This window comes from Bombus bifarius, unplaced genomic scaffold (assembly GCF_011952205.1).
Source record: "Bombus bifarius isolate JDL3187 unplaced genomic scaffold, Bbif_JDL3187 scf7180000008199, whole genome shotgun sequence".
NCBI lineage: Eukaryota > Metazoa > Arthropoda > Insecta > Hymenoptera > Apidae > Bombus > Bombus bifarius.
The window spans coordinates 1,743,113-1,763,721 of record NW_022884505.1 but is presented as its reverse complement, the minus strand read 5'-3'; the positions used below and the strand labels follow the sequence as shown (position 1 = coordinate 1,763,721).

Genomic DNA, 20,609 nt, shown 5'->3' with positions numbered 1-20,609 from the left:
TGAAAACGAGCAATCAGGAACCAACCGATCCTTCATATAGAAAGAGTATAATCTTTATTCTACAATTGGCTCTTTAGATTCTTCTATTTTTGCTCCCGTTACATCTACCGTTGCACGTATTGGCAGTCTTCGCGTTAACTTCGGCGGCGATCCTTACAAATGAGCATTTATCAATTTATAAACACATCTTATAGAAATCCTAAGCGCTAAAGTACAATATCTCGGTATACTATGAAGAAGGCACATCCGTCTCGTTCGACTTATACATCTGTCGTAATCTATCGCTTGAATCAAAACTAATATTAGCGATACAACCTACTAACTACGATAAACTACTTAATAGTAAAGTTATTATTGTCATTGCATATAATTATCGGCAGCGTTATATTATGCTGGCGAGCAATCCGAGAAATTGTGAGTCGTGCGATACGAACGTGAGCAATGAACGGTTCAAACGATTCTAACGTTGCTGTGAAACTCACGTCAGCGTTATCGTATTTCGTTTCGGTAAACCGCCTGATCTTTCCACGTAGCTTTCGAGACATTGGAAAAGGAAAACGTATCAAATATTCTTAAGAATATGTTCATCGATGTGCACTTCTAAATATTAAACTCTTCGCAGAATTTCGCTCGTAGATACGTATGTAGAAGCGCATTAGTCAATTTCGACTCGATAAACTCGACGGTAGATAGGATGAAAATCGGATAAACTCGAATATTCGAATCGTTTAACTCTTAAGTCGATTCTATTCGCAAATCTTTGTAACGATTTAATTATATAAACTACGCATGTATGTATATACTTGAATTTTGTATGAAAAATGAAAACGTTACTGTGAATAATCAGGAATGCCCCTGAAGTTTAATTTTGTCAACGAAGTTTTACATCGTTCGCGCTAACTTCGCCACAAAATATATCGTTATTCACGCTAACTTCGTTATGGCAATTGCACCAGTTAGAAATAGAGAAATACAAAAAGAAGAAAAGAAAAGAATATACGTAGACCACGTGTAACAGCGGTATAGTTACTTTAAAAAACTAATACGTAAAAGATATAAGAGCGCTATTGGCAATCTGTATCCTTATAAATACTCTCGTGTTTATTTCTATAATTTCTAGAAAAACTTATACAGTCTCGTTCTATTATTATCTCAAAAAGTAACGATTTGTCCAATACCACGGTATTTCCGCTTCGTTTTTCTTAAACGATACGAATCGAAAGTAGCCCGGAATGTTACTCGAAGAAAACTTTATCGATACCATAAACGAATAATATAGTAGTTGCTCCATCGGCGACGGAGCGTCGAACGTAAATTGACACACTTCCCCAAAAGGCACTTGTTTCATCACGATACGCGCAAATTAATACAAAAGGAATGTGTATGTGTAACACAAATAGGAATCGAGGAACACGATCGATGCGAGCATCGACGAGTAACGGCAACTGATTTTGTCGAAGAGAAAGAGTTGATCGCGTTCGCTGTTTCAAATTCCATAGCAATCGTTCACGGTGTTGTTATCGTGCTCGACGACCGCGTCCCTAACCACAGGGTGGCGAACGCGATATCATTACGCAATATTAAAGATAATCGGCGAAACGCTTGCGCGTGTGAAATTCGGCTTACTATAATTTAACAGCGATAGACGACAACACGCGTACACGCATTGTCGAACCGAAAGCATCGCGCGTTATCGTCTACGTTACATATTCGTTCGATAACCTAACGCTAGTTTGTGCTATAAATGGTAAGAAACAATAGACGGCTACGATAACAGATTTGCGATATGTACCTGTTACTTTATGGCGAATTAGTTTCACTATTTCTGCGGGACGGCAAGTAATCTCTACGCGTTGATACATAGATCGAAAAGGAAGTGGCAAGATCTCGTTCCTGTCGCGTGTTCGATCAACATGTTCCTTCGTTACGAGCAAACTAACCGTCGATAGTACAAACGTTTTTCGAGAGACCGAAGGTGTCGGAAAGGGATCACCCTGGGTCTTATCACAATGCAAAAGAGAAGATAGAAATATGGTCGGAGAGGGCGTAAGCATTAGATCTCGGTGTCCTTCGCGTATTTCTCGATCTCCGGGTAAATGGGTGACATCTCGAGTGTGCTGGGCGCTGATGGCACCGAGGTCGGTGACGCTCCGCTCGTCGAGCCGAGGTTCAACTGACGGCACAGATCGTCCAGTACTTCGTTGAACATCATCATGTTCATGTTCTGTCCCAGCAGGTGAAGCAACAGGAAGTCGCCGACCTGCAAATTTACATATGTAGAAACAATGGATACGTTCTCGTCACGAAACGTATCGTAGATTGCGATTATCTTTCAAACCGGTTATTATCGAGAAACGTCTCCGAGAAAGAGTATCGCGTGGCTTTTCGTCTCGCCCCGATCCCATTCCCTCTGACGCTTAACAAGGTATCTCAGATACCGTGAAACCGGACCGATCGAACGTTGTTTTGAAAATAAACGCTGTCATCCCGACCGCCTAATTAGAGTCATGCCAAACCGCAAGCGTATTTCCGATTGGCGATTACGACACTTTGCTCGTTGATTTAAATCGATGAACCTGGTTTACCTGTGTCTCTCTGATAAGTGCGCTCACGTTAGCCGACGTGCCAAACTTGAATCGTTTCTTGAGGATGGTCTCCCGGGTACTGGGTAGTAAGACCACCGCCATGCTATACAGCAGAGCGACACCGGACAATACCGCCAGGATTATGAACCAGAACCAGAGGAAGATGTAGATCTTCTCGTTGAGGATGTTAAGGGCGAGAACGCAGAGGGCGTCGAACTTTTGAATGGTCCCGGAAGCACCGAATTTGTGGAAGGTACATTTGGTTACCCGCGGGAACACTTCCACCATCGGGTCGGTGCGTTGTTCCTGATTCATATTGCTGAACTTGAGCACATCCGTACCATAGGAGAGGAAAGCTCCACCGAGGAACGTGTCGATGAAGAATATATTTCCAACCTGCAATCACACGATCCTCTGACGATTTTCGCTAACTTCTCGAGAAAACACGCGAATGGAGCGTCTTTCCATTTATCGCTGCACGCGCGTCTCACCGAATACAAAAACTCGCAGCAGACGACAAACGTGTTTTCGCATTTTTGCGGCCGTATGATCTCGAAACACAGAGACACGACTAAGCCGACCGCGTTATTAAAGAAAGCTCGAGTTCTTATGATCGCTCCATAAAGAGGAGTCTTTATCCGCGACACGGTACGCCACTTACCACGTTGACGAAGTTGAGAGCCTCGCAGAAGAAGTAGCCAGCCGCGTATGTGTTGTGCAGGTGCAACGTGTCGTAAACGTATTTGGCGAGACGTTGAGACTTGGCCTGTCGCTCGGACTTGTTATCGATCGAGGCTCCCCTCATGCCTTCGGATATCATTCTGACCTTGCCCTCTTCCCACTGCTTCCATATCCAATGAGGCATGTAGAACAGGATACCTTGGAAGAAGAGCATGAAGGGCACCCACTGATAGTACGAGTGATATCTCTTCTCCCCAAAGTCGCCGCCAAGACCAGGGTGAGCCACGTGAGTACCCACCGGTTTCGCGTTGTTGCGGGGCAACGTGAACGTGTACGTGATCCAGCAATACGTGTTTATCACGTTGTCCGGTACACCTCCGTCGCTTAGGCAGCTTATCGGATCACCTGCAAGCATCATCGTCGATCATTAGCTCGGAGCTCGATGTTCGTTGCTCTTCCCTCCATCTTTCATCCGATCTTTGGTCGGTTGTACTCGAGACAATGAAAGATGGAAAAGGAAGTTCCTTAGAAAGCTGTGGGAAATTGCCCACTCGGAAAGCAATGGCGTTTTGAATATCTCAAAGTCTCTGTCGTCTCTCGAGAATAGAACTGTAACGCCAACCGATTCTCGAAGAATCGATGCTTTAATCTACTCCAGCGACAATTGAGACGAGATTTTATTATTTTAATCATATTCCTTCGAACGCGAAAGTCTCCAAAAATAAGAAATTGCGTGAATATTCGCTTCTACTTCTAGGAAGTACACAGTTTCGGCCAGCTAGATCGAGCGAAGATGTTCGAATACGGTCGGACCGCGTGGAGATGGAGACGCGCGTTTTCCGAAACATCGCGCGAACCGGTGAGCGTCCTCGATCGCGAACGACCTCGTTAGACAACGACCGTGCATTATCCGTTTGATTATAAGCACAATTGCGCGTAAAATTATGCAACCAGCGATTCCCTGTCGGCGAGAACGTGGAACGATGATTGTGAACGAGCAGGATGAGAGAGGAGACTCGCTACGACACATGTGCGAAACATGTGCTGGTGCATCGCGCGCGGCAGCTGATAGGTTGTTCGCTAAACGAGTTGATAACGCACGATACCGTTGCGAATCTGGTCCGAGGGCCTCGTCGTCGGTGTGACGAGCAGCTGTGTGTGTAACACGTGATCGGCCCTCGTACGCGCTCTGTCCACCGATAAATAAGCACGCGCGTCCTGAAAACGGCCCGCTGCCACGCAACGTATCGGCTATTTATGCAACCGACGACGTTTCATCTGCGACCTATCGTCGTTGCTCGCATGGGTCAAGTAAGAGGATCGTTTTACCTCCTTAATTCACTTACGGATCGACCGATTGTCGGAAACAATCACGCGAGTGAGCACATTCGCTCTGCAGCTGGGTTCGACTGTCGCGTTACTGTTGCTTTTTAACTGATACACTTTTCAGCTGTTGCGATGCTACTGTTCGCGATCCACTTTGCGTTTGGACTTTGCGCTTATATTTCTATTTTTTAGAATATGCCTAGAAACGGAACGCAAAGCTTTGGTTCGCTTGCTCAATTTTATAGCGGACACGCCTCACTTTCGATGCTTTATACGACTTATTATTCGATGTTTTCTACGTTTGCGAACAGCAGGCGCATTGCGCGCGTATCTTCGCATCTTCGAAGTATCCGCATACGCGTGAACATAGAAATTGCGATCAACGCGATTTCGCTGCTCGATGGTTGCATTAATTACGAAAGCAAAAGGATATGATACGCTCGAAAGTCCGAGTACGCGACTACGTTCGAATTCTCGAAATCTTCGCTTTGTTTCATCGGTTAAATCATCGTTACGAGGAACTCGAGCTTCGTTGGCCAAACCGTTAACGTATTCGTAGGAACGTTTCTTTCTTCTTCTTTTTTCCTGGTGCGCGTCTGCCAGGCGGTTAAAATCGTACTCGTAATTCCTGCACAATTCTCAATCGCCTTGGCTACCATTTAACACGTAGGACTACGACCATGTACGTGCGACGAGTTGGAAAATTTCTCGCGAACCTGGCAACAACGCCGATGCTCCGACTCGACGAAAAGCTCGTTGCAAGCTCGTTTTTTCGTGGTTAGCCGCAAAAGTGCGGGAAGAAGAGCTGCTTACCTATCAGATTATTGGCAGAGACGATGATGCAACAGGCGAATAAAATAGCGCAGGTGATCCTGTAGTGCGCCCTGAACACCATGTTATCGATGATCGCCTTGTCCACCAAGTATCGTACCTTGACGAACCCGGCCACCGCCGAGACCAGCCCAAACACCGCCATTGCTCTCCTCGATCAACGTGTTCCTGGAAACCATCAAACCACATATTGGTCATGCACGACTGCCGATAATGTTGCACGCAGAGGTTATACGCTTCGCGATCCCGTACGCGTATATATTCGCTGCAGGACAAAAGAAGGATAATTAACTGAGTTGAAGTTAATTAATAGGAAAAAGCGATCACAGAAGAAGCGACAGGGAAAGCGTAAGAATCTTAGAAAAAGTGGTTACGATCTAAACTAAATTTTATTACGAGTCGCTACGATGATACAGATGACTGTCATCAACATGGTAAAAGAATGCGTTTTTAACACGTTTTGCCATTAACGCGTTCAATGCCAAGTCGATACACGTATCGACGCTATTCTTCTTTTTTTTTTTCTCTCTTTTCTTTCTTCCTCTCTTCGGCAGCTTTCCATGCAAAATTAAGGTAACAAAGATCGTCGTTTTCGATTCAGTTCGTCGCGAAAGCCAAGAATCCTATCGTTATCGTCATTCGCGATTATTTGACACATTCCTTTGTCTGTACGTAGCCCGCTGTAAGGAATTACGTTAATGCGATTGAACATTCGTATCGATGAAAGTATTTCAGAAACACGTACGTCGAAACGACGGAAGATGGAATGCTCGTGGCGAACTGGTCGGTGGTTGGCAGAGCGCGATGTAATCGCGAACGACGCGGCTCTCTGTCATCGATACGACCACCAACGCTCGAGCATTTACATTCTTGTCGAGTAAGTCAGTTACACACGGTGAGTCAATGCTCTTGGGAACAGAGAACAGAGAACGCCAACGTGTTCGAGCTCGCGTGATTTCTAACAACGCAACGTGTATCTTGGCTTTATAATCGGCTGCAGTCTCGATGCCCTCGTCGCGATATTCCTGCAATTAACGTTAATAACAGGCTTGACGAATTTCGTTGGACGGGGGATCGCGAGATACCCGGCGATCAAATTGCCGTTTTCGCTACCGCTGAATAAAGAACAACCTTGGCAACTTTCAAGTCCAAGAGATTCTTTCGTCGACGTGTTCTTTGCGTCAGGTGACAAGAAAATTTTCCAAGCGTTCGTTTTGAAGGGGACTGCGAACGAAAGACGAAAAGAGGAGGAAACGTTACACGTTCAACGCTCCGATATCGTACGGGAAGACGGACAAAGCACGATTATGCAAGCTTCGATTACGCTTAAGGAGAATCGAAGGAAAGAAAGGGAGAAGATATAGATATTACGTTCTTAGGCTAGATACGTAATAAGAATGGAATGAAAGAAGAAACAGAAATATGCTAATTTGTCGCTAACTTTAACCAGGCTCGAACGACCGGTTTCAGAATTTTTATTTAAAATCCTACTTTCCTTGTTGTTCCGTTCGTTTTCATCCGACTAATCGGTATCTCGATTTTTCTTAATATAAGAATTACCACGAAGATAGACGAATCACAATTGTACGATCGTAAATGAAATTTTCAAACTGGTCGTTTGATCGGACCTTCGCATGTTCAGATCAGCGTTAAAATCTTAAAAAGCGTCTTCACAACGCTGCTCCGATCACAATCGAGAATCGAACGAAGAAATCGCGTTAGTTAGAACGGATATACAAGAACGTAGAACTGACGAGAAGAAACGCGAAGAAGACGAGCCGCGGAGCACGTTGATCGGATAAAACGATTACAGCGGCGATCGTATCGGCGAATTCTTGCGTTTCCGACCGCTGAACCGCTCGGCTGTTCGCGGAGTACCGGTAGCAAGGCCGGAAACGGCAGATGTACCGAGGATCGATATACACAGAGGTTCGTCGCAGCATGCTCTTCAGACCGTGGATTGTTCTCGCGGCGAAACAAAAGCTACTTTCGGCCCGAGAACAGTCACCGGTTACCGGGCTACTGCATTTTTGTCGTTGCCCTGAGAAACTTGCACCGGTGGTGCGAAAACGTGCGAAAAATCCGCCATTTAACGTTTGCCAAACGGTATGCACGTGGAGCACCGATGGTACACGCACCGAACGTATACGACGACTCGATCGGACGTGATACGCTCGTCATTTCTATCGCGTCCGTTCGAAGCCATTGCCCTCTCGAGTACGACGCGACATTTCCAACGAATAAAATTAAATTGAGCCGAGAATCGCGGCAGCGAAGGCGAACGGTTCAAGAAGCAGAGTTTGAATCGCGTATTTCGACTTTCGAGTTCGCGTCACGCTACAGCTGGTCGGATCTAAACGATTGAAACTCCAGCAACTTGAAATATTTTTCTGTCGCTTTGATTGGCTCAGAGTATTCCCTCAAACTTTAGACCCAGTTGTTTAACTGCGAACTTCGAGGAAATGGTTGTTGCGTTAAGTTTCTCGCAGTGATCTAAGCGAACTCGACCGGGTATTTTCTCTTTTATTCTTCCATCAGGCGATGGTATTCTCGAACAGCGTGGAATTCGAGTAACTCGACAATCCGGGCCTTGAAAGGTATCGTTCGTTTGGTCTGCGAATTATATAATTCCATTATAATTATATAATTATTTTTATTGTATGAAAATATAAAACACAGAAGATAGCAACAGAGTGACTCGCGCTCCTATGATCTTCGAATTGCCAATTGCCTTTGCGTTAACAAAAATTCCAGACAAACGTGCCGCACGACTGCGAACCAGTCTGTTTCGTGTTTCGAAGAAATTTCGCGCGTAATTAGCCGCAAGTTTTGCCTCGTTTGCGACTCGTGTAACATCCGTGTGCAATTTACGAGTCACATTGCTGCAGCTTTAAACAAGATCGTTCCACGTATGCTGCGAGCAGACGAGATCCGAGTAGCTAAACTAAAACAGCGGTCTCGTAGGGCGTAGGATATTTATTAGTCAATTAATTGACAACAGACGAGGCACGTGCGGTTGCAAAGGGTCAATCCGCAAGCGCTCAGGCACTCGATTATCAAACTCTCTCTTCTTGCTGTGCATCGCGAATACTTTGATTTCGCCTTACGACGAAAAATTATCATCGTCCGACGCTGTTTCTATTTGTCAAGGACAAATTACGAAGAACACGGTGCATCGTAAAGTTTGATCTCGCGAAGCATACTCAGCGGTGTAACATTAATCCTTCTATATACAACAGCTACGAAAAGTACTTACATTTCATCCTCGTCGTATGAAACCGTTGCGCTCGCACAACAGCGTCGCTCGACGATTCGATACGCTGGAATCTGATAATCGACAGGTAAATTCTACGATAAGCGCAATTCGTATGCGAATAATTTTCGTAGCCAGTGTATGTTTCGCCACGATTTTTCCTGTTCGCCAGCGATCACAGATTTGTAAACGCCGTTGAACGATCTTCTTTGCGTACATTCGCAAGTGGCCACGCGTGTTCACGCGCGATCGCTAATATCCGTAAACGTTCGTTAGCGGCTAAAAGCATTTGCAAGCGCGTCGAAACGACGACCAACGTTCGCAACTATCCTCCAGCGATCGTAAGCAAGAGCACGTGCACGTTACCAACAGTATCGTGTGTAATTTCAGATCGTCGTATCTGCGGCTCCAAGGGATCCGTCATTTCTGCAAGCCGCGTATTATTATTCCTCCGCCGTGATGTCTTTCGATTAATCCTCGTGCGTTTTATCGCTACACCACAGCACCACGCGTACGCGCTTCATTGACTTCCGTTTTCATCGGACGATCCATCAGTTCCAGGTCTTTTACGCGATTCCGCTCACGCGTTTTATATGCAAATAGTTCTTCGCGTTCTTCGAACTTGCCCACGCAGCATTCGAGGGTTTTCGCGACAACGGTTTTACAATTCCCTCTCCGCGCTTCTTCGAAACGTTCCCGGTTAACGAACATACAAGTCAAACCAGTTACTCGCGGTTGTTTCTGGTGAAACGAGAGAAGGGGAAACGCGGCTCACCGGAGCCGCAGTGGACACCGCTGACAACACGAGAAAACGCAACGCTTTCTACGTCTGCGACGATCGTCGCTCAAACAATTCGTTAGACCCTTCCTTCTTTCCACTTAACGCATCGTCTATTTCGGTATTTCTACTTCTTCTTCTTCCTTTGCCCGACTCTGTCTATCTATCTATCGCGATCTTCCATTTATTTGTACCGAGTTGCTTGAGTTTCCATTAAGGGGATATTCTGGTCTAGAAATTTGAAAAAATCGAAAATTTTGTTTTCATATTTTCAAAGTTTAGACATTGAAGAATATTCGCTTGAAAGGATTTTTCAAAATTTCAATTATTTTATGTGTTACAGCCATTTTTGTGACGCGGCATGAATAGTAGACGGTAGACGTTTTTTCGGGTTGGCGTGCACGATATCTCAAATTCTAACGAACCGATTTATTTTAAATTTGGTCTGAATATTCCTTATATACTCCTTTATCGTCCGGACCACGCTCAGCTTAAAATTTTTAATATTACTATTTTTTAAACGTTCGGAATTGTCAAAGAAACGTGCGAAATAAGAAATTTTTGTTCCAACGGCCGTCAGTTTGTGAAAAAATGTTGTATTGACTTTTCCAAGGTTCGGACGATAGCGGCATCCATACTAATTAAGAATCCGTTCGAAGTTTTTGTCTCGGATGACCAGAAGGATTGATATCATGCACGCCACGACACCCCATTTTTTTGACAGCACCCACTTTGCCAGCTCATAACTTTTTAAATATCGAGTTCTTTTTTTCAGTGAATTTTTTACGTAATCTCGAAATATCAATAAACAAATGCTAAAGAGAAGGATAGCAAAAATATTTTTTGTTTCGCTTGTACAGAGCTTCAAAAATCGCCCGAAATTCATGCCTCTAGACCAGAATACCCCATTAAAAGAATGATTTTTAAACGGTTTGCTGTTGCGTACTATGTACCTGAAATGTGTGCCGGAAAGTAAGCGACGACTCGTCCAACACAGAGTACGTATGGCCGTTACGATACTGAATTTAAGTTGCAACGAAACGATTGTTTTATCTTTTAATTTCGTTGCTGATAGAGGCATGAAATATTGCCATTTTTCCTCGCGACGAATACGCTCGTCGAAAACGGCTAAGCGGTTAATAAATATCAGCTTGTTCGAAGAGTTTCTTTCCTTTTATGAGGAAACAATAGACGCAGAATATCTTTGCTTTCGTATTATTTTGTCGAATTTCGTACGATCCATTTTGCTCTGTTGAGATAAACACCGCGACATTTCACACACTTGGTTTCACGTTTGTACGAAGGTGCACCGTTGTGCAAAGAAAGACACTTTTCGGGCAACCGAATACGATTTACCACGACTCCGTAGTCTCTGCCGATAAGAAAAGACGAGAGAACCGATTCGCTGGAAAACGACCCGACGTGGACCGCGTCGCAGTCGAATTTCTCCTTTGCAAACAGCTCTGTACAAATAAAAAATTCCTCTATGTATTCCAAGCATATAAGACGCGTTTAAAACGATACAGCGCGAACGATGCTCCATGCAAGTACCGTGACACACGGCGTATTCTCGAAGGAAATCAGCGGCTATGTAGCACGTTCCTCATCGACCACCGGCTTCAGTCTACTCCGTGTTGTACCTTTAATCGACGGGTGTCAGCTCTGTGATCGAAGGCACGTTTCGGAATCCCAAGCAACCGCGAGACGATGGTTTTTCAACGCGACGCAACTCTCGCCACCGCAACGACCGGCTAACTTCGTGTACGCGAATCACTGCTATCAGGTTACGGGCTAAGGGAACAGGTTTGCCATTGGTTTCTTATTTGGCGAAATATCGCGAAAGCCGGTCGGTCTTCTAGATTCTGCGTTTCTAGATTCTGCTATCTTTGTTCTATGTACATCATTCGCGATCATTAACCATTTGCATGATGGCTCTACTTAAGGAAACATTTGAAGGCATCAGCGGCGTTCAACTGACGACTGGTCCCCATCGCGTGGACCAAAAATCGCGTAATAATCCGCGCTTGGTGATAGAAGATAGTCGCAGCGCGCGGATTGATCCGCGCTTGGATGCAAATGAGTTAAGATCGCATCTTCCAGTACATTTTCGCTTCTCGTTGAAATCGCGCGCCAAACGCTCGTGTACTATTATTATTATTACGCAGTATAGTCGTATAGTCGCAGTATAGTATAGCATTACGCATCAGTAGTCGTGCTTCGAATGCCAATAGGCGTCCTCTTAACTCCGCCTACGATCCTCGAATCTTTACATTTCCATTTTCGTCTCGTCTTCGCGAACAAACAACATTTGTAACGTAACATCGTTTGGACGTCTCACGTAGAATCTGGACGAGAAATCACAGATAAGAATTCTCAGATATTTTGTAAGCTTTGGAAAATATAATTGGCTGGAAAACTTGGTTAAAGGTTCAGCATCCTCCGTTTTCTGGCGAACCAGCCGAGCGTACTTAGTTCCAGAGCCTTAGAAGTAATTGGCCTTAGAATCTCCCTCGTTGCAACATCTGTCCGTTCTGACGTACACATCGTTACGATGATTCGGACAACATCGTCAGGGAAACGATATCTCTTAGAGAAATGAAACGTCGCGCTTCGTGATATATCTCGATCTCCTGTGGCTCTCGCTGAGAGGTACACGCTAACGTGCTAATTCATCGACGAGACGAAAAGCGTAGCCGCCTCTGCTATATCGCAGCAACTCGTTGGATCGTTCGTTGCTCAACAAGCTCGACGCTTCGACAAGCGTCTCTGTCACGCAGTCTGCCGTGTAACGTATACCGCGCGACTAAAAATCGAATTCGTTCGGCTCTCGTATCGGTCATATCATCCGCCGTAAACGAGTGTTCTTAATTTGCGCAGAATTTATGCGCCATGCCACACACACGAGAATCGATAATTGCGGCCGGAAGAACGTGACTTATGCGGCCGTACGGCGCGGCTAATGAAGGGTAATGTCGACTACGAGCCATAAAGTTAACCAGCATGAAGATTTACGCGCGTGCCGATCACCTTAACGAGGACAGGGAGGCTCTTTGGAAAAACGAACTCGAGAATTTCTGCTTTGCATTATGTACCATGGTATATCACACAGTGTACCGTAGCATAGTATATTGTATATCGCTGAACGACACTGCGGTTTCCGTTTCATCGTTGTCCAGTTGGCATATTCTTGCACGCTGACGTATACGCGTTGATGATGCAAATACGATTCCACGGAAAGAGAAGAGAACGCCTGTCGTTCTTTTCGCCAGTTGTTCCCCGCGTTGCTTTTCTTTGCTTGTGCGCGTTCGTACGCGAAAAAACGTTGGTCGAACGGCGGCGATACTTTGCGCGTACTTGACCCAAATGTAACTTCGATCCACGTTCGATTTTGCACAGAAAGGCGTGTCCATCGTATCGATAGTTCTTAAACAGCTTTCGTGGTTCCTACATTTCCACACGCTTTTGCGCTATGAGTTCCACACGCACGAGTTCCACAAATTTTCGCTTTTCCGTACACACGTTCGCCTCTTCATTCAGAAGATTTTTAGCAAGAGAGCCAGTAGCAGAGAAGCCATAGTATGCTGAGTTTTAGTCGCGCTACTTTCAACGTTAGCCGGCAATAATTAAATATTAAAGAAATCGCCAGTTCGTGACCAAATTGTAGGAGAAATAGTTTCCTAAGATTTCGAAATAGTTTGACCATTCGACCAGAAAATACACTCGGCGTTACGTTATTTACCACAGATTACAGACCTTCCTCTAATTTCTTTCATCGCGTGCTAAAAATTCGTTTCCATCGAAACACCCATTGTACGGCACTGCATTCTGGTCGCGAGCTTTCTCAAGCAGAGGCGATTAATTCGGTTAATGGGCCTGATCGAATACACCGTTCGAAGCTGGAATCGAGAACGAAATCTGAATCTGATTCGATGCTCGAGTCGTGGTACGTACGAAAGCTCCGACCAACAAAACGATCTTTGTTGGCGCGGCGGAATCGAGAGGAATACGCGCTGGAATGGGCCAGCGGAACGAGTTATGAAACAGACCGACTGGCATTTAGCCGGCCAGTGTTTCTACGACCACGAGACACAATTCCGTAATTTATTCCACGGCAGAAAGTGGTGCGTGCCTGGCCTATGAGAAAACTTTATTAAATGTTTATCGAGGTGCCACGGAAGGGAGGCAACCCGCAGCAACCCCTCATGCATTTTCATCAGCTCGAATACCAGGCACAAAGATCCTCGACCTCCATTAATTACGTTCCCTACCGAGTATCTTCAGAACGAAATCAGCCCGCCTTATACCGATCTTGGTATCCAACGAATGGTATTTTCACACGATTTTCTTTCATTCGCCGTGCAAACGTCTTCCTTCGTTCGATTTTCTTTCGTTGCTAGGGTCAGCTCGCCTTCGCTCAGGACACGGCATTTAAGTCAATTAATGACAACGACGTTCCAACGTGAACAATTCTTCAAGAGGAAGAACGTTAGCAGATACAGGAAACTACTTTTGACGTGTCTATGGAATATCGATGGTATTTCTGTTTTATTCTTGCCGCGAGGTATTTCGCGATCCTTCGCGATCGATCGTTCTCATCGTGCTTTCCTATCGTGAAAAATCTCCACCAATTTCAGGCAAATACGTTAAAAATACAGAATCGTACGCGTAATATCTCGCTTCAATCGCGTAAACCGTTCTAACTGGCTGGGGACGTTCAAAGTCCTCTCGGTTGAACCGACATCGAAATACCGATAAAAAGTCCGAGTATTACAACGGAATTAAGCAGAGAGTTTTCGTCATCGAGGAAGCTTATTCGTTCTCGTCGAACCAAATACCTGCAAACGAACCGTCGAATCTTTCGACTAATCTTTCCAATTCCTAATTCGAAACAAAGATCGTGTCGTCGTCGTACTTGACGAACCACCGTACTGATGGCGAAATCTATCTAAAAAACGAGAGATAGCTAACGGTTTCTGTCGGCATCGAACGAGTGTCGGTTGCATGGCGTAGGCAGCGCGTGCACGTTTTTCCCGCGACGTAAGGACGAGTCGTGTGGCTGGCCGCGGAAAGCGGCTGCATTTACAGTTAGCTGTTGCGCTTACGTTCGCGGTAACCACGCCTCGGAACTTTTAAAACCGACTCGATTGTCCGATGGTGGTTCGACTTTGCTGCAAGCGATCGATCGAGTCGATCTGACCGAGTTAGAAACTTGCAGCCGATGTTGGCTGGTCGACCATCGATCGTACGAAATCAGAGCGCACGTGAATCCTTCGATGGGGAAAGCTGGATGATTTTGCTGGAACTTCGTCGTAGCGCCAAGTCTCACGGCAGAATGCGACGTCTGTTACTTTCTCGATAACAGCGCGTTTAAATGGTAAGAAGAGGAACGAAGTAAAAGGAAGGAGAATCTAGGCGTGCAGTGTACGTCGTTGGTCTACGTGCAGACCTCATGGCAAACACGGGAACCCTCTCAGTCGTGAAATTACTCGGCAAACACGCCGTATCGTCCAAGGAACAAAGTTTTCTTCGCTGAATTCTCTCGCGCGATAATTCGGTACGTCGCTGGTGGCGTTGACGGATCGACGACCGAAGGAATTGGAAGTTTCAGGTTGCTTCCCTTCGCGATTTTATAATTTCTCGTTAAATAGGACAATCGTATAACTGGTGATTCGTAAGGTTTAGTCGTCGAATTTTAATCGTTTCGTTTACCAAACTGGTTGCTGTAATACCACTAACTCTATAATTTCATTAATAATATCAGCTTGATCGCGCAACAGAGTGCCGTTCTATGTGTTTCTTCTCGTTTCTAATTATCATCGCCCCTTATACACGAGAATTGAAAATTCTCAGCAGAGAAACTGGAGACTGCAGGTCGATAGCGTGATAATTTGCTGCGGAAGGTAAATCGTTGGCAAGCCACGCTTTCACGAGTGTTTTACCGTAAGGTTGCTCTACGCGGAGATACGTAGCATACGTATTAGCCTGATAGGATAGCAGCCGAGGACAGTTCGTTCGTTTCTTAATCCGAAAACCGAAAGAACTAAACGTATCGAACTGTACCTGCAATGTGTACGAAATGTGCAATGTGTGCCTTTCGTACGAAAAACACCTGCAAACAGCCCACGCAATTCTATACGAAAGCTGAGTACTCGATTGAAATGCCCTTGCCTGTTATTTCGCAAGCAAAGAAGAGCCAAGTTCTGTAATTTTCCTAAGCCTAAGTTCTGTCAGTTCGTACCGCCGTTGTTTCTCCTCGTTCTATCCAAAATATGGTGTCGTTGTTTCGTAACGCACTACGATAAAATTGTACTTTAAAGGATAAAGAAAACGTCGGGCAACTTCAAACACAACAATATACACGCGCGTACTTTGAAAGAGGACAGGATATTATTCAAACTGTAAACCATCGACATTTATCTTACGCGTATATGTACGTTCGTGTAGAACTAATATACAATCGTCGAAGGATGTTGGGCCTACGTCGGTGACTCGAACGCCGGTTCGCCTAGTATCCGCGCCTCCACAGGAAGATCACGATGACTCGCAAAGTAGCGTAAAGAAGGATCGCTCAGCAGCCTATCGTATCTGTGTTATCGCTGACGAACAATGTCGTTAGAGTGAAGGGCGCCTGCCTCGTCATCGAGTGAAAGGTGAATACCGACTCGATTATTATAGCAGCGACGAAAAAATCCAGCCTAACGAGATCTGAATCGCCAAGCCTGTTGCAGTTTACGCGGTCGATGAAATTTTTCAACCACGATCATTCGATCGATAACACGACGACAAGCGTAATTTTCGTCATCGAGATAACCGTGAGAACGACGCGAAATGGTTGACCGCTGTTGTAAAACGAGGTGGGAAAGAAAAACGGGAAACAATGCCAGCGAATCGTTTCTACGATGAAACGATCTGTTTCGTTCAAGCGATATTTTCCGGCGCATCATCGCCGTTCCGGAAGTATAATATCTCTCGTGCGATTAACGTTGAATCGTCTCGCTGTTCTCCAGAAACGAAGCGATGCGCCAAAGAAACGAGTCCACCGTATATTACGTTTCATAGCACGTCGTTTGGTAGAAAGAGGGTTGCCACGAACCAATATACTCGCTCGCTGCATAACGCTATGCGAGTTGCTATTCTTTCACCACGATTACGCTCGTGCGTAAATATTTCCGATAGGTTGCAATTTTACGAAGCTTTCACTTACAATTTCCAGTTACAACGCGCCTGTATGTTTACGTTCTCGATTATCAGACATCACGGTTGCTTATGAAATTTCATAGTTTCATGAACGCGATTAAAGAACCCGGATAGAGATTCGTTCCGTCCAAGAAATACTACGCGTACTCCGCACCCTTGCGCTTTCAAATTTCCCACGAACGCGCGAACATTTCGCAGTCCATTGATCGCTGTTATTAAATATCCTCGATATTTCATATTTTTATCCTTCTTTTATACATCGTCTCTAATTTGCTCGTTAAACGTTAAACGATAGCGTAAAATTCGAAGTTTTAAGCTCTCCACTGACGCTACAGATCGCAGATTCGTTCGATCCTCCGGGTCTCGGATTCCGGATAAACCAGTTTTGCGACAAACGCGCCAGACACTCCGCGCGAAACGCTCAGCCGTGTGTCTTTGATGCATTGTAGCTCTTTCGAACCAGGTTAACAGCCGCTTTCTCGCCGATATTTTTCATCGACTGACCGCGACACACCGTACAACCGCCACCATCCTTCCGTCATCGCTCGTTTATCAACAAACGTGTTTGGTTTAACAAACGTACGAAAGGACCAGCCTAAATCCCTCCCGCGTACGATACAAGTCAGCTTGTTGAGACGAGATTTCGGTCGACGTCGTTGAAATCTATTTGCGACGATTCGCGAAAATGTTTGAACGCTTGTCATAGAAAACGTATTATAAGCGTAACACGTGTCTTGTACGAAACTTTCTGAACATTGGTCAGCACCGTGATACGATAAATGTGTATATTGGTAAAATTTAAAAGCAATTCCAAAGACGTATATAGAAGTTATAAATCTTGCTAAGTAATATACAGCGCGAATAATGATCTTAAATGTACAATTATCGTTACAGACGAGTCGCCTAAGAACTATGGCTTGTCTGTATTCTCAGATTATTTTCAAACATTACCGATAATAATCAACCGCTATATCTCGTTACAGTACTATTGAAATTTCAGAATATTCCGTGCAACACGCGCGATACATCTTCAACGAGTTCCTACAAGCGTTCAAATACTTTCGTGAGTGTTCAAACATTTCGTACAATACTCGTACAATATTCGCGTTAAAGATTCTCTTACGATAATATTCGAGTCTCTTAGACTCGCCAAAATTCGTGGAAAATTGCAAGATTGAAACGGAAAAATCGGAAACTCGCAGAGGATTCGATCTCGTTCGCTCCTCTCGTAATTATCGTTACATTTAAGAAACGAACAAGACGAGCTACTGTAGTTGACTAATCGCGTGCACGAAAAGCAACGAGAAACAAGAGAAATTGGTGAACTTTCACTACGCAAACTGCCGTTAGACCGTTTGTCCCTCGATGGATTAAGATAAACGAAATGCCACTCATTCAACACCAAACGACGGAACTCTATGCACGAGATTTCGGCTGTGGCGCGTTTCTTCGAAACAATATCTGGGAAACTGAGTTATCTTCGTCCAAGTTCCAACAAAACGTGGTTAAACTCGGATCTCCTATGTACACAGGCGCCGGTTTACCGCCGGTCTCTGCAGACCGGCTAAGAGATAATGTCGTGTATTTACGGACCTTCGTATGCAAGCGTTCCATCGTTCTTTAACGAGTTTTTATCTTGCGGTGAAACCTGGAAGCGTATCGCCGACGACCAAATTCAGTGTCGGTCGTGCGGCCAACAAATTAGATTTTCAGTTCGTCGACGATACCGCAGCTCTTTTCGACGATTTTGCCCTCGGTTTAACGCATTCGCCGCTACTGACTCATAGGATGCGCCATCTAAAACCTCGTTATTACGCTCTCATTGTCAGTGATAAACCATTTCTATCTATATACAATTCTATCTATACAATCTATCTATATACAATTATAACTACGATATAGCATACTAGAAATATAATATAATATAATATATAGTATATAATAATACTCGCGGAATTGTCGGATTTTTTCCATTTCAAATTTGTTTATTTATTGCAATTATTGCATCTTGTCTACCCTTTTGGGCTTTGGAAGATTCGATGGGGGGAGGATAAAACAGCAAGCAACGAGCTTTCGAAACTAACATCATTAGCCGAACTAACGATGTTTATGATGAAAACGCAGCACCGCAGGAAATATTTTATTTTATCGTTATATTTCAGTAACGACGAGTGCGTCAAGCAATGCCGCTTTAGAGTAATTTTCGAGTCTGTCCTTGCTTCAATCGAGTGAAACTCGACGAGGTCGAAACGATCGATGGATAATAGCAATTTGAAGGGATACCGTTGGAAAGATTGGGGGAAAACTCGGGCCGATTCCCAAGCATCATTGTTCACGACTGACCTGCGCCGTTTACGATTTTCCTTTCTAGTGGCCAATTTCCAGAGAGCTTCTTCCTCTCTTGCTTGAAAATATCCAATCGATGGAATTAAACGTACGCGTCGGTTTCATCTCGGCGAATGGTAATTAACGTTGGAAAGGACAGCGCTCAACAAATTGGTGACGATCGAGCGACCTTAATAAGTCGCGTATACGGGTAGATCGTGCGGCAAATAATTTGTTCGAACGGCACGTGGCCGTCGATGAAAATGACATAGTAGTCGCGTTTTGAAAGGTTACCGCGTATGTACGCTTGGTACAGCCCAACTTATGCCATCCGGTATGTAAGTAAACGTAAACAAAGTTCATTCGGTTCGCTTGATTTGCGTGCCTGTTACGAGTACATGATAAGCCAACGTCTTTCGCTTCGATGCTCCAATCGAGATAAAAATTATCTGCTTGTTTCTTACAAAATATGTATGTACGATACGCCGCAGTACGAAACTCGAGCTCGTAGTAAACCTTTCTCTCTCTCTCACTCTCTCTCTCTGAATCGTTGCAAAATGTATCGAAAATGTAATTCATCCACCACCAGTTTCAACCACTGTGTATAACGTTGTAAACAAAAGAAAAGAGAAGAAAAAGAGAAAAGAAAGAGAAGAGAAGAAAAGAAAATAAAGAAACGATCGCAACTTAGAGCAATACCTTTTCCGATCGAGCACTGCCGGCTGCAAGCCGTTTCCGATAATCCACGCCGAAAACCGACTAAATCCGTTCGATTCCGTGGTTGTTTTGTTTTCCCACGGGCCAATAGCGCGGCAATCTTGCGCTTATTCGCGAGGCGTCGCTTTCCTCGAAACCTTCCTTCGGGACGTATCGAATCCTCCTCCCTGTCACTTCTTCCTCCCTTCCTTTTCTTTGCCACCGTCTTCCAAGGACGGTTTCCAGCGAGCAACCACCGATTCCTTTTTTCAATTCACCTCACACCGAAGATCACCGAGTTTGACCGTGGACCGCGCGACTCGAATTCGCTTTGACCCTCGTTGACGTGCTACTCGAAGAGTAAAGCGAGAGAGAAGAGAAACAGAGGGGAAGGATAGGAATTGATGAACAGCGTCGCGTCGTTTCGAGAGAGTTAATGTCTAACACGGCACGTAAGACTCGCTCTCTTTCTCTCTCCCTCCCTCTTGGCTGCGTCGGATGTCGCACGAGCTCGGCTCGTATATTTTGGAGATAGTTTCTTTCGACAGGCTTGGGACGAGGCCGCGTAACGCACCAACGGGGCCCGGCGTGCGAACAGCAACTGAAGCGAGAGTCAGGGACTCGTTCTGGGCCCCACCGCTCCCCGCCATCTTGCCTCGCCAAGTTCCAAGCGTGGGGGCGACTCTATCAGGTGCGTACAGTCGCCTTTGGAAATCACCAACGCGACCACGATTCACCGTGAATCGGTTGCATCGTTCATCGTTGCTCTTCTCTTTTCTTCTTCTTCTTCTGCGTGTCAACTTCTGATTCTTCCGGATTGTCCGTCTTCCTAGACATTTCGTAGAGCGTAACGACGATTATCGCGCGAATTTTATCGCGTAACGAAAGGGTGACGAATCGTGAAACCGCGAACGTCATCTCGCCAAGTTTACTCTTC

At 45.0% G+C, this 20,609-nt stretch overlaps 2 protein-coding genes across 6 annotated transcripts in view; one reads left to right on the top strand and one right to left on the bottom strand.

Annotated features, from left to right (window-relative positions):
- Positions 1–20,609, top strand: part of LOC117210031 (dedicator of cytokinesis protein 3) — a 55,075-nt gene that overhangs the window by 18,672 nt on the left and 15,794 nt on the right. The window lies entirely within an intron of this gene.
- LOC117210036 (innexin inx3) lies at positions 31–20,281 on the bottom strand. 4 transcript variants are annotated; one of them, XM_033452623.1, is made up of 5 exons: positions 19,676–20,281; positions 5,406–5,591; positions 3,247–3,671; positions 2,586–2,981; positions 31–2,260 (listed from the first exon to the last, which is right to left on the bottom strand). In XM_033452623.1, exons 2-5 carry the CDS (start codon positions 5,566–5,568, stop codon positions 2,054–2,056), a joined length of 1,191 nt encoding a protein of 396 aa, XP_033308514.1. In that variant the 5' UTR covers positions 5,569–5,591; positions 19,676–20,281; the 3' UTR covers positions 31–2,053. The 4 variants fall into 4 exon arrangements, with proteins under 4 accessions (XP_033308514.1, XP_033308515.1, XP_033308516.1 ...); XM_033452624.1 differs by having other exon boundaries at positions 19,682–20,281; XM_033452625.1 differs by lacking the exon at positions 19,676–20,281 and adding an exon at positions 6,169–6,193.

Excerpts from the sequence above, each read along its gene's own strand:
- LOC117210036 (XM_033452623.1), bottom strand. The coding sequence starts at position 5,568 with ATGGCGGTGTTTGGGCTGGTCTCGGCGGTGGCCGGGTTCGTCAAGGTA. Across the intron at positions 2,982-3,246 it reads CTCTCAACTTCGTCAACGTG|GTTGGAAATATATTCTTCAT; the intron begins GTAAGTGGCGTA and ends GTGTGATTGCAG. Across the intron at positions 2,261-2,585 it reads CACTTATCAGAGAGACACAG|GTCGGCGACTTCCTGTTGCT; the intron begins GTAAACCAGGTT and ends GTAAATTTGCAG.